At 57.8% G+C, this 12,210-nt stretch overlaps 1 protein-coding gene across 1 annotated transcript in view; it reads right to left on the minus strand.

The window, feature by feature from the left end:
- Nucleotides 1-255: 255 nt before the first annotated feature.
- The window catches only part of ATCAY (ATCAY kinesin light chain interacting caytaxin), a 28,814-nt gene continuing 16,859 nt past the window's right edge, over nt 256-12,210 (minus strand). The window contains exons 4-13 of the mRNA XM_036116060.2: nt 11,741-11,962; nt 10,365-10,550; nt 9,932-10,034; nt 9,044-9,175; nt 8,187-8,273; nt 5,086-5,184; nt 4,495-4,530; nt 3,198-3,269; nt 2,185-2,217; nt 256-945 (exon numbers count right to left, since the gene is read on the minus strand). Of these exons, the coding sequence (XP_035971953.1) occupies nt 936-945; nt 2,185-2,217; nt 3,198-3,269; nt 4,495-4,530; nt 5,086-5,184; nt 8,187-8,273; nt 9,044-9,175; nt 9,932-10,034; nt 10,365-10,550; nt 11,741-11,962 (980 nt within the window). The 3' untranslated portion in view covers nt 256-935. The remainder of the gene's footprint in view (nt 946-2,184; nt 2,218-3,197; nt 3,270-4,494; nt 4,531-5,085; nt 5,185-8,186; nt 8,274-9,043; nt 9,176-9,931; nt 10,035-10,364; nt 10,551-11,740; nt 11,963-12,210) is intronic.

Genomic DNA, 12,210 nt, shown 5'->3' on the forward strand with positions numbered 1-12,210 from the left:
CACAGCATCCAGGCCACGGGGATTTCCTTTCCCAAGTGAACTTCCAAATACTCAAGCCTGTAATACCTTGTATCTTCCTTCACGCAGTTCAGAGCCTGTTTCCCCTTGGTGGGAGCCTGAGGGGCGCATCCCAACCCTGCAATGGGGGGGGATCAGGGAAAGTGGGGACACTTCATTCCCTTAGTAGGAGGTATTGACCAGGACTGCCCTGGGGTGTGGCATCCATGTGAGAGGGGCTTGAGAATGTTCTAGATGGGGAGGGGCGGTTTTATAACTGAAGGGCTGGGGTAATTATCGGCAGCTCACTGGTGCTGTGGGCTCCGATGCTCCCAAAGAAGGTGGGTACCAGAAGAGATGGGGGAGCTGGTCAGATGAAAAACCAGGAGGTGGAAGGTTGGGAGGTTCCCGGGGGCACGGCACAGGTGGGGGGCTGAGCCTCCAGGCCGGATGCCCAGAGCAGCAGGGGCTCTTCTAGGAGAAAAGGCACAAGAACGAATCCAGATCCGGCCAGGGAGCTGGTGGGCATCGGTGGCTCCAAAGTGGGCCAGGTGACAAGCAAGAGAAGGGTCTTGAATCAGGACTTTGTGCAGTGGGAGGGGGTCTCTGAAGCCATCAAGGACACCCGGGCCATGCCCTGAGCTTCTTGCTCTTCTTGGCCATGAGCTCATGAGCATGGAAGGATGGAGGGCTGAGAACCGGGTCCTTTTCTGGAACACACTAATACTGTGTTGTTTAAAACAAAACAAAACAAAACAAAATATTTTCAAGCAGCTAAAAAGGAGGCTGGGTTTCAGAGATGGGTGGAGGAGACTGGCATCTTCCAAAGACGGGGACTCAGGATGAGGCGGGGATGAGGTCCAGGGCCGGAGGGCGTCTGACAGAGGTTTCTTGGCATCTGGAATCTTCTTCTTGTCCTTCTCTGTATTCTTGTCACCTCAGGACAGGCTAGAGAGGGATAAACACAGGTCAGGTCATTGTTACTGTTTTTAAAGCAAGCGGGGAATGCATCCATGTGTGGAATCCAAGAGCATGATCTAATCTGGCTTTGGGGGTCCTCAGCAGCAAGAGGGGTACCTGCTGCCTGCCACCCACCTTCCAGGTGTGGTTCTGAAGGGGACCGCTCCCTCCGTGCCGTAGCAGAATGGGCCCTGGGGCTGGCGCCTCCAATCAGACCAGAGGGAAGCTTCAAAGCAGCCCCTTGTCCTTCGTCCCTCCATCCACCATCTATTTACCTACACATCTGTCTGTCCATCCATCCATTGCTTCCTACAGTTTCTTCTTTTGTGTCTTTAATTATTTTATTTTTAAAGATTTTATTCATTTTTAGAGAGAGAAAGAATGAGGGGAGGAGCAGAGCGGGAGGGACAGGGACAAGCAGACTCTATGCTGAGCGAGGAGCCCGATGTGGGGCTCGATCCCAAGACCCTGAGATCATGACCTGAGCCGAAATCAAGAGTCGGACACTTGGGGCGCCTGGGTGGCTCAGTCGTTAAGCATCTGCCTTCGGCTCGGGTCATGATCTGGGAGTCCCAGGATCGAGTCCCGCATCGGGCTCCCTGCTCAGCGGGGAGCCTGCTTCTCCCTCTGCTGCTCCCCCTGCTTGTGTGTGCTGTCTCTCTGACAAACCCCAACAAACCACAGTTGTAAGCACAACAGCTTTGTCGAGTTCTGTGGGTCCGTCTAGCAAACCTGAACCTGAGGGTGGTCTCCATGACCCCCAACACACAGGCTTTTCCTGGCATCTGGAACAGATGGGGACCCTGAGACTGGCCGTGGGCAAATGGTGTACCCGTGGCTGAGTAATCCAGCCCGGGCTGGGGGCCCCTGGCTGGCTCAGTCTGTAAAGCACACGACTCTTGATCTCAGGGTCGCGAGTTCAAGCCCCATGTTGGGCATGGAGGGTACTTAAAAATAAAAATAAATAGCCGGGCTTTACGGGGCCTGGCTCCAGGCCGGCGTCTCAGTCAGGGCCGCCATGTGGCTTAGCTCCGGGGCCTCATGGCAGTGGCGCCCCCTGGAGTTGTGCAAGAACAGGCTGCCTGCCACAGAGGAGACCCTGGAGTCCCGGTAGCCGATGCCTCTCTGACTCCCCAGACAGTGGATCGTGGGGCGGTTCTCATGCGGCGGGCTCCACGTGGGACATCCGGAAAATCAGGCACCAAGATGGCTCTGCGTCCCACTCACCTCGTCTCCTGATCTTCTGTACCTGGAGCAGATCTGTGGAAGAGAGACGTCTTAGCATGATTTGTCTATCTGAGGAGCCTTGGCTTTTGGCCGAGAGCCCCACCAGGGCTGACACGGCTTCATCTTCATCTGGTACAAGGAAGGGCTGGCCCGTGTCTGCTGCGTAACCAGCGAGCAGGCGGGGGCCAGCGACGAGGGGCCGAGACCACCGCGGTTGCTCAGGGTCCGGGCAGCCCGTGCCTCCCGGTGGCGCGAGGGCAGGAGATGGAGGCTATGACGAGGGTCGGATGCAGGAGGCGGGCCGGGCGGGGCAGAGGTGGGTGGTGGGGAGAAGGCTGGAGCCGGGCTGTGTTTTCCACCCATCCCAGGGCGAGGCGCCAGAGGACTTGCTGGGTGTGAAGAAAGAAAAGGGGAGGAGGGGAGGGAACAACGCTTAACAGGTATGGGGTCCCTTCTGGGGTGACGTTCTGGACCTAGAGAGTGGTGCAGGATGCCCAGCTTTGCCAGTGCCCTAAAGGCCCCCGGAAAGTGCACTTAAAAAACGGTTTGTTGTATGTGAATTTCAGTTCCGTGAAGAAGCCCCCGGAGAGGAGAGGGGGGCTGGGGCCAGCCACGCAGGGGCTTGGCCCACGGCCCCGGGCAGGCAGCCGAGCCCCGGAGAGGAGTGGACTTTTACATTTTATCAACTGATAGTTTATTTATTTTTAAAAACTTTATTTTTTTTGACGTCCTCTCTAAGCCCAACGTGGGGCTCGAACTCACAGCCCTGAGATCAAGAGTCCCACTGTGTACTGACTGAGCCGGCCAGGCGCCCCGATGGTTTCAATGGAACTGCTGGCCTCTGCGGTGTCCCCGTGGGGACGGCCCGGGGTGGAGGGAAGAGGGACCCCGATCCCGAGCACTCACGACGGAGCCGGCATCACGCTGGCCATTCCCACCGCTTTCTCAGTCCCCGTCATGACAGCGCTGTGGTCGCTCTTACCAACCTCGCCCGTGGTCACCCGCACACCCACCTGCCCTCCGCCGGCGCCGCCTCTGGCTTCTCCTCGGACCTGGGCAGGAGGAACTCTGGCTGCGGCCTGGTGCTGGGGACAGAGGGAGACAGCGAGGGTGACGCGGGCGCAGAGATCCCCCAGAGGTTACTGACGGCAGAGGCGGCCATGGGGAAGGGGGCATGAGTGGGGGCAGGACGGGGGAGGAGAGACCCTGAACATTTGTCTCAGCGGGTCATCCCTGACACCTCGTGCCCTCGTCCCGCGGCCCTCGTCGTGCGGACGCTGTCGCCCTGTGCCCTGACTCCGGCTTTCGGGGCTGGTCTCTGTTCCCTCCACAGCTAAGGCTTGGGAGGCCGGGGAGGTGGGCACCATCCGGGGAGACAGAGGGACAGAGATGGTGAATTTTATGTTGTGTGTATTTTACCACAATAAAACATTAAAAGAGAGAGAAAGACAGGATGGAAGGCAGAGGGGGAGGGGAGGGAGGGTAGAGGAGAAGGCTTGGGCTGGTGCGTCCTGCCGGCCCTGGGCCTCCCGTGCGGCCCACGGCTCGTCATTACTGAAGGACACGGTGCAAGGCTGCCACACCCTCTGCTCCTTATGTGGCTCATCCGCCCACGTCACCCACCCTGCCGCGGGACCCGCTCTCCTTACTTGGTGAGGTGTCCCTCTCCTTTGCCATTCGAGGAGCCCTCTGGACCACGACTCTCTTATCCACCTGCTTCCCCTGAGGCAGGCACAGGGCCTGGCAATGACAGAAAGCCCCAACCCTCTCCCAGACTCGCTGTGTGGCCTTGGGCAGGTGGCTTGCCCTCTCTGAGCCTTGGATCCCCGGGCTGTAAGATGCGGTCAGGAATCCTGGCCCTGCCCTGCTCTGGGGGGTGGGGGGGGACTGGAATACTCCCGAGGTCCCTGTGACCGCCATTCGTGGTTATGCCACGGATGAAAACTGAGCCAGACAGTTAGTGAAGGGGCATTTCTAAGTCTGTCCGGGGTGAGGTTGGAGCTTCTGTCCCCTCTGTCAAGGGACAACTTAATTTTATCATGATTACTAGGAGCCACCATTTTTGCTAAGTGGGTCCCACTGTCTTGATTTCTCACGGTAACTGAACTTTTTACTCGCCTAATGTCACTCTGGGATTCAGTGGGGGAGACTGGATTAGAACCCTCGTCCGATTCAAAGCCCTCAACACGGCCGTGTGTGTGGATGTCATCGGTCCCTGCTGAGCAGAAGCCACCAGCTGCCCCCCAACTGTGGGCCCCACCCAGCCCCAGCCCTGACTCAGCCCCAATGAGACGGCCCCTCTGCACGGACCTCTCTCTCCTGGCCTTGAGCCTTTCCTCTTCGTACCTGGAAGACAGAAAGTAAAACGCATCAGACACGGCCCTCCTTCCCCGGTCCGTGTGCTGCCCGGGGACTCTCTTTCCTCTTGGGAACGGAGAAACAGTCTCATTCCAGCATCTGGTAGATACGACTCAGCAGATTTTTGGGGGGCCTGATTCAGCACCAGCAACTGCACAGAGCCGTTAGAAAGCATGCTCCTCCATCAGGGCCGTTTTCTTACGAAAGGCTAGAGAGTAAATATTTTCCACTTTGTAGGCCAGTTTCAGCCACAGCTACTCAAATTCAGATGTAGCTCAGAAGCAGCCCTAGTGGATCCGTCCATGGATGGGCGTGGCTGTGTGCCAATAAAACTTTATTGATAAAACAAGCTGTGGGCCGGGGCTTGCTGGCCCACTTACCCTCTTATCTCACGTGGGCATGTTTCACCGTGTTTCCCTCTGCTCTGCGGCTCCCGCTCATGTCTGGTTCCCCAGGCATCCGAGAGGGGAGGGAAGGGGTCCGGGGAGGGGGGGCGTGGGGGATGGGGGCGGGGGACACTCGCACGGCACGCGGGACACTTACTGAAGCACGCACTCTGGGATTTGCACGTGTTCCATGGGGATGAGCTGCTCCAGATCTTCCAAGCTGTGCACGTACTGGATCTTGTTGATGAATTTGACGCTGGCAGGAGGAGGAGGAGGGAGAGGCCTGCGGTCTAAGCCCGGAAGGTGTGCTGAGCACCTTCCATCAAACCTCCGTCCCTGCCCCCGGCCCTCGTGGGGGTGGACAGAGCAGCACCGGGGTCAAGGGAAGGGTCCCTGCCGAGCTTTGTCACCAGCTGCTGCTTTGAACTCATGGTTACTGTTATTTATTTTTTTTAATTTAATTAAACTAAGTCTGGTAAAATGTAAAATACGCTTTCTTTCAAGGTCAAATAATGTTTCTAAATGACAGACAGAAGGCCTGGAGAATACAGCACTACAGAAATAATAAAATAAAAAAAATTAAAAAATAAAAATCGAGTAACAGTAAAAAAAAAAAAAGTAAGCTAGAGCCCAACGTCTACAAAAGTGTGCTAAGGCGTTTCCTATCTATTTTTAGAGATGAGATGAAAATTCGGCTCCGGCTTTCCAGCGGCTGATGCAAAGGGAGACACGTGATGAATTACACGGCTCACAGTGTCCATTAGGGAAAAAGCAAGCCGTCGCTCGGCAGAAGGCCGCTCGTAACTGATTAGGCACGACAGACGTTCCCCATGGAGAGTCACAAAGCGGCCGTGTGCGGCGGAATGAGCAGCGCCAACTGCTTTCGTGCAGTTCAAACCACTTTTTTTAATAATAATAATAAAAAAAAAAACAGTTATTCTTGGAGCCCGAGGTCTCCCTCCTGTTGTCATGAGAAGGGCCCGCGGGCAGGGAGTGAGCCTCAGACAGACAGGCTGGAATCGTGTCCACACTACCTGAGTATGTCCGGCCCGGAGGGCTCGCAGGGTGGACCGAGCTGATTTGTTAGAAAGGATTTTACGGTGCGCAGAGCCCGCACCTGCTACCGCCACCTGGTGACGCCCAGCATGCCGGTCCTCGGACACCAATGCCGGAATTGCCACAGTGACAAGGCTCTGTCTGCCTGTGGGGCCAGCTTCCTGTCTCACGGTGGCGGGCCGGGCGGGGGGGGGGGTCCTGGGAGGCAGAACTCCTCACTGGGGCGAGGGGCATCCCCAGCCTTCTGATCATCACAGGACAAAGCGGCCTCGTCTTGAGTTGTAATCACAGCCTCGGGGCCGCCGGGGGCTCAGAATGGTCTCCGCTTTCCTCGGCTTGTAAATGGGGAGGCTCACTTTTCTCTCCTGCTTCTTTCTTTTGCTTTGAAAGCTCAAATCAAGACCCTCAAAATTCGCTCGTGGGAAAGCAGTCACGGGTGAGAGAGTTATCTGTGTTTGAGGCAAATGTCAGTTGCCGGTTAGGGGATACTGAGGACAGCAGAGTGCGCTTCTGTTCGGCTGGGGTGCGTGCTCACCGTTTCGCCAGGGGGTTCATCGTTACACACGCGGCCCGTGATGAGCACACAGACTCCCCTGATTTTACTAGTATGCAAATATTTTAAGGTGCTGCCAAGTCCTTGAACTCAGACGGGCTGAGGTCACCTCCTTGCAAATTGTTCACGCTGAGAGCGTGATCCTTTCAGAGGGTGGACCTTCCCTCAAGCTCGTCACACATCATTAACTGGGAATGTGGACGTGAAGGATCTTTTTTTTTTTTTTAGGTTTATTTATGTAAGCAATCTCTATACCCCACGTGGGGCTCAAACTCACGACCCCGAGATCAAGAGCGGGACGTGCGCTCTACCGCTCAAGCCAGCCAGGCACCCCTTGAAGGATCTCGATTCGATTCAATGAATCATATTAAATTAAATATCGGGTTTATGTGATCGACTAGGGCGTTTCACACGACTAATTTTGTTTTACTTGATCTGTATATTGGGCACTTTTACATCGCTCAGTAAAGCATTAACCCAGCAGGTTGAAGTGCTCAAACCCCACCCATTGCAAAGAAAAAAAAAAAACGGATTCCTGACGCTCGTGGGAGGTGGCCAGTAAGCACTTGGAATGCCCTGCCTGCTGAGTGCCCTGGGTACCTGGGCCTTGAGCCCTGCCGCATAGTCTGTGTTAAGGATGTGACCTCTGGTGGGTGTCTTGGGCACATCCCATCAGTGTGACCTCTGGGTCGCCCGAAGACAGAAGCTAAGGTCGGCCGCTTGGCTACTCCATCCCCGTGTGGCTACACCCCTGTGAAAACCTTGGAGAGCAAAATGAGCTTGCTGCATGGTGGTACTTCCTCTGTTATTCTTACACATCATCACAGAGACAATTGAGGGCTTTTGCAACCAGTCCGTGGGAGGGGACCCCTTTGTCCTTTCCACCTTCGATCTGCATCCTTCCCCTGTAGCAAACAGTAACAGCTTCTCTGAGTTCTGTGAGTCCTTCCAGTGAATCATCACAGCTGAGGGTGGTCTCAAGGACCCCCAACACACACGGCTCGTGACATAATTGCTGGGAGGGGCTCAGACCCTCCTGGCATCCTCAGGGTCCCCGCACAGATGCTGGAGTGGACAGAGCTGGGCTCACTTCTGGGGGGACTGTGGTGGCCTAGCGACCTGGCTGCGTGACCTTGGCTGAGTCCCTTGACCCTTCTGAGCCCCAGTTCCCTCCTCCGTGAAATGGGTTCGCGACAGCATCAGCCTCTCAGGTCGTGGTTGTAAACGTGAAAAGGTATCCAGCATTTACTATGGGAGGGCTGCTTGCTAGTATTTTTCCTGTGCTAGTCCCTTAATAACAACACATGGGATTGAAAATGGTTTAAAGCATCAATACAGTGACGCCTAGGTGGCTCAGTCGGTTAAGTGACTGCCTTCAGCTCAAGTCATGTTCCCAGGGTCCTGGGATCGAGTCCCGCATCGGGCTCCCTGCTCAGCGAAGAGCCTGCTTCTCCCTCTCCCTCTGCCTGACGCTCCCCATGCTTGTGCTCTCTCTCTCTCTCTGACAAATAAATACATAAAACCTTAAAAAAATAATAAAGCAACAATACATATTCATGGTAAAGATGCTGCAAAATACAGATTAAAACAGGAGACGCACACAACCCGGGAAGAGGCCCGGCATAGGGCACAGGGCACAGCGTCGTTACCTGATGAAGGGACGGGAGATGGCCAGCACCGTGCGGATGAACCAGGAGGGGTGCACGATGATGAGGGACTTCAGGTTTTTCCGCAATCTGCAGGGGAAGCAGAGGAAGCAAGCCCCCGGGAGGGAGGAGCTAACAGGGGCCGCCTCCCCTGTGCTCCCAGCGGGCGCCCCTGCCCCCTGAGCTCATCTCCAGTCTCCAGGGAGGAGGAGGGGCTGTGAAGCTGGGCCCCATCGCGGAGTCTGTGGGTGGCCACACTGACATCTAGTCCCGCTGCCACCTCATTCGGAGTCTGAGCTCTTGCCTGCGTGGCCATGCTGCCTCGAATTCCTGGAAGATCTCCCGGGGCGCCCTGGTTCTGAACGCCAGCTGTGGTCATGTCATACTGCATCTCCCCCCAAATTCCTATGTTGTAGTCCTGACCCCCCTGGACCTCAGAACGGGACATTGGAAAATAAGGTCATCACAGATGTATTTCGCTAAAACGAGGTCACACCGGGGCAGGGTGAGCCCTAATCCAATCGCTGGGGGTGTATAAAGAGGGGGTGTCTGGACACAGACACATGAGGACAGGCCACGTGACCATGGAGGCAGGGATGGGGCGAGGGACGCCGAGGATGGCCGACGACCCCCAGGAGCCGGGAGACATGGGGAACAGACTCCCCCTCATGGCCTCAAAAGGAACCGGCCCTGCCCACACCCCGCTCCTCGGCTTCTGGCCTCCTGAGCCGGGACGGCAAACACGCCTGTGGGTTTCAAACCGCCCGTCTGCGGTCATCGGTTGGCAGGCTGACCACCACGCCGCTTTCCAGGGGGCCCCGGGGCCCTTGCACCCCCAGCGGCCCCGCCCCACCACGCACCTCCTGTCGATCATCTGGTAACACTTCTTCAGCCAGCCGATGCCGGGCATCCTCCGCCGGGGCGTGGCTCCGTTCAGGTAGACGATCATGTAATCCTCGGCCACCAGCAGTTCCAGACTGCTGATGACGTACCTGGTCACAGGTGCAGGAGACGGGGGGGGCCCGGCGGGAGGGCCAGAGTTAGGGAGCCCCAGTCCCCGTGACTGAACACCTGTGGCACCTGCTCAGGTGCGGGGTGGGGGGGCGTCCTGGCACACTCGGCCTGGGGGTGCATGTAGAGCCCAGCCCACCCCAAATCAGTGTCAGTGAGCATAACCATTGCAGAATTACAATTTTATGGAGCACTTATTAGGCACCACGTGTTTTATAGGCAAGACCTCATCCAGCGTCTCCGTGAATCCTGACAGGTGGATCTCAGAGCCCCAGATCCAGCTGGGGAACACGCACCCCCCAGTGGACAGTCCACTGCACTGGGCATGAGGGGTCTGGGGTCCGTCCCTGCCCCGACTCTCCCTGAGCAATTTTAGAAAAATCTTTTCCTCTGTCTCAGCCTCTACTTCCCCCCCATAAGTGGGGGGGATGGGGGGCTCCCTGCTTTCTGGGGCCTCTTCCTGCTCTGACCGGTCATCCTCTGAACACCTGGCACCCCAGCCCCACCGGGTAAGACGGAAACCTTCCTAATAACAAACACCGGAGTGATCACGATTTACGGAGCCCTTTCTGCTACCCTCCAGGTGTCGTGTCTGTCCCCGTCATAACCCAGCTGTAGCAGGGTGTCCCCGGCCAGGTGACGCAAACTCCCCGAGTCTCAGGTGCCGCACTTGCCTACCGCCCCTTCCCCCGGGGTCGTGCCGGGGGTGAGGATGGGCGGTTCTTGCAGCCACTTACAGGAAGAGGTTCTCCATGATGTAGTGGTAGTCGGGGGAGCTGCTGTCTGGGAGGAAGCAGGCAGCAAACACGATGATGGCATTGAGACCTTCGCCGTAGTACCCTGGGGAGAGGCGGCCAGGGAGTGGTTGGCGCTCTGAGCTGGCCCAGGTGCCCACCTCTTCGCCAGCGAGGCCCCTTCCCGGAGGGTACAGCTCTGAGTCGCAGTGCCTTGGCTGGGGGAGTCAGCAGAGCCCTGGGCTGTCCGGCCACCCTCGCAGGCACCCCTGTGTGCGCCCCGCCGGTCCGTGCCTGCCCGCCCCGCCCCCGCCCCCGGGGATGAGGACTTAACATCCCTGTGGCTCAGATGAAGAGACTGAGGTTCAGAGAGGGCCTCTGACGACCTCCAGTTGGCTGGCGGGAGCCAGGAGGAGCCCGACGGGTGCGGTCTCACCTCCGTGGGTCACTACCCTCATGTAGGGCCGGATCATGTGCAGGTCAATTCGGTGTTCTTGCTCTCCAATGATCACTGTCCTCCACAGGCGTCCGTTGGTGGCACCACCATCCTCTGCTGCGCCATCCCCAAACAGGTCTGCGCTGTCCCCGGGCATGTTCTTGGCGGCGGCCACGGGGGTGTCATCTGGAAGCAGGCCAGGGCGAGCAGAAGGGACGCCTGAGTCCAGACGTTTTGTCCCAGCCTCCCGCCCGGTACCCCTCTCCCCTGCTGTCTGCGGACGTGTGACCCTCATCTTCCTCCCGTGACACTTGGCTATGTACTTCTCCCTGCCCGGAGGCCCTGCTCGTCCATTTGCCCCTCCTACTCTCCCTTCATGGCCCAGCTCAAATGCCACCTTCTCCAGGAAGCCCTCTGGGGCCTCCCGTTTGCTGGCCTCCCAGAGCACTCTGTTGGTTTTGGACCCAGAGCCTCTGAACACGCAGGGAAATCGGATCAGTGATGGAAACCCCCAGCACAGGGAAGCCCAGGGCCAGGTGGCTTCGTGGCTGAATTCCAGCAAACATCTAAAGAGGTAACACCAGGGACGACTAGGTGGCTCAGTCGGTGAAGCGTCTGCCTTCTGCTCAGCTCACGATCCCAGGGTCCCGGGATCAAGTCCCACATCGGGCTCCCTGCTTGGCGGCAGGGAGCCTGCTTCTCCTCTGCCTCTGCCCCTCCCCCTGCTCCTGTTCTTTCTCTCTCTCTGTCAAATAAATACATAAAATCTTTTTAAAATAAACAAATAAACAAATCCTTCTCCCTCTCGGCACCGCAGAAAACTCAGAGCGTCCTGGGTGCTGGGGGGGGAGCTGAGCAGGCCTCCTGCCCCCCCCCGTCAATGCCAGGAGCACCCCCAGTGTGACAGCCCCAGACGTCCCCAGACATGGCCCCGTGACCCCCGGGGCAGGACCGCCCCTCAGGGGAGCCCCCCACCCCCCGTCCTGTCCCAAGCCCTCACCCCACTTTCCTCTTAGCACCGACGACCACGGCAAAGAGCTTGTGCACCTGTGTTTTGTCATCTAGCGTCTGTCTTGCCGAGGGCCGAGCATGGGGCCGGGCGCCACCTCCCCTGCCGTGTCCCCGCCGCCCGCCCCGCACCTCAGTCAGGACCTGCTCCTGCACGATGTTCCCCACACACCTGTGCAATCATTGCAGGCACCTCACTTTGGACCTGGTCACCTTTGAGAACCATGTGAAAGCCACGTCCCCCCAGAAAAACCCTCAAGTCCACAAGAAGAACGCGTGCGGCGTCGCAGCAGGGGACGGGCGCTCTCTGGGCTGCACTGTGCGCCCTGGGTCGGAGCCCCTGCCCCACCTGAGCCGCTGGGCCTCACCTTCCCACTCCAGCTCATTGCCGTTCCCCAGAAACTCCAGCGAGTCAGTCTCGTCGGGGGTCTCGATGTCGTCCACGTTGATGTCCAGGTCGTCGGGAGTGTCCAGGAAGTCATCAGACAGCAGGGAACCCTCGCTCTGGTCCAGGGAGATGTTGATCTCCGGGGCGACCAGTGTCTTCCGCTTCCGATGAGCTCCGTTGAAGTTCAACGTGTTGGGAGGGGCTGTGTGGAAAATGAGACAAAATCACCTTCGCTGGTTCTTTCTTTGTCCCCTTTCTTTGTCGCCCCATCATGTGGAATGGTGAGAAGTCAGAGGCCATCCTTTGGGGCAGGCAGGGGTTCAATGCTGGAACCTTCCACCCTGCAGACACCTCGACTCTCTAAGCTTGACTTACTTTTACCATCTGCCAGATGGGACTCACAGGGGGTGAGCCCCCCGGGCACCCTGCCCAGCTCCGGACCCACCAGGA

The sequence above is a fragment of the Halichoerus grypus genome, chromosome 1 (genome assembly GCF_964656455.1).
Source record: "Halichoerus grypus chromosome 1, mHalGry1.hap1.1, whole genome shotgun sequence".
NCBI classification, from domain to species: Eukaryota; Metazoa; Chordata; class Mammalia; order Carnivora; family Phocidae; genus Halichoerus; species Halichoerus grypus.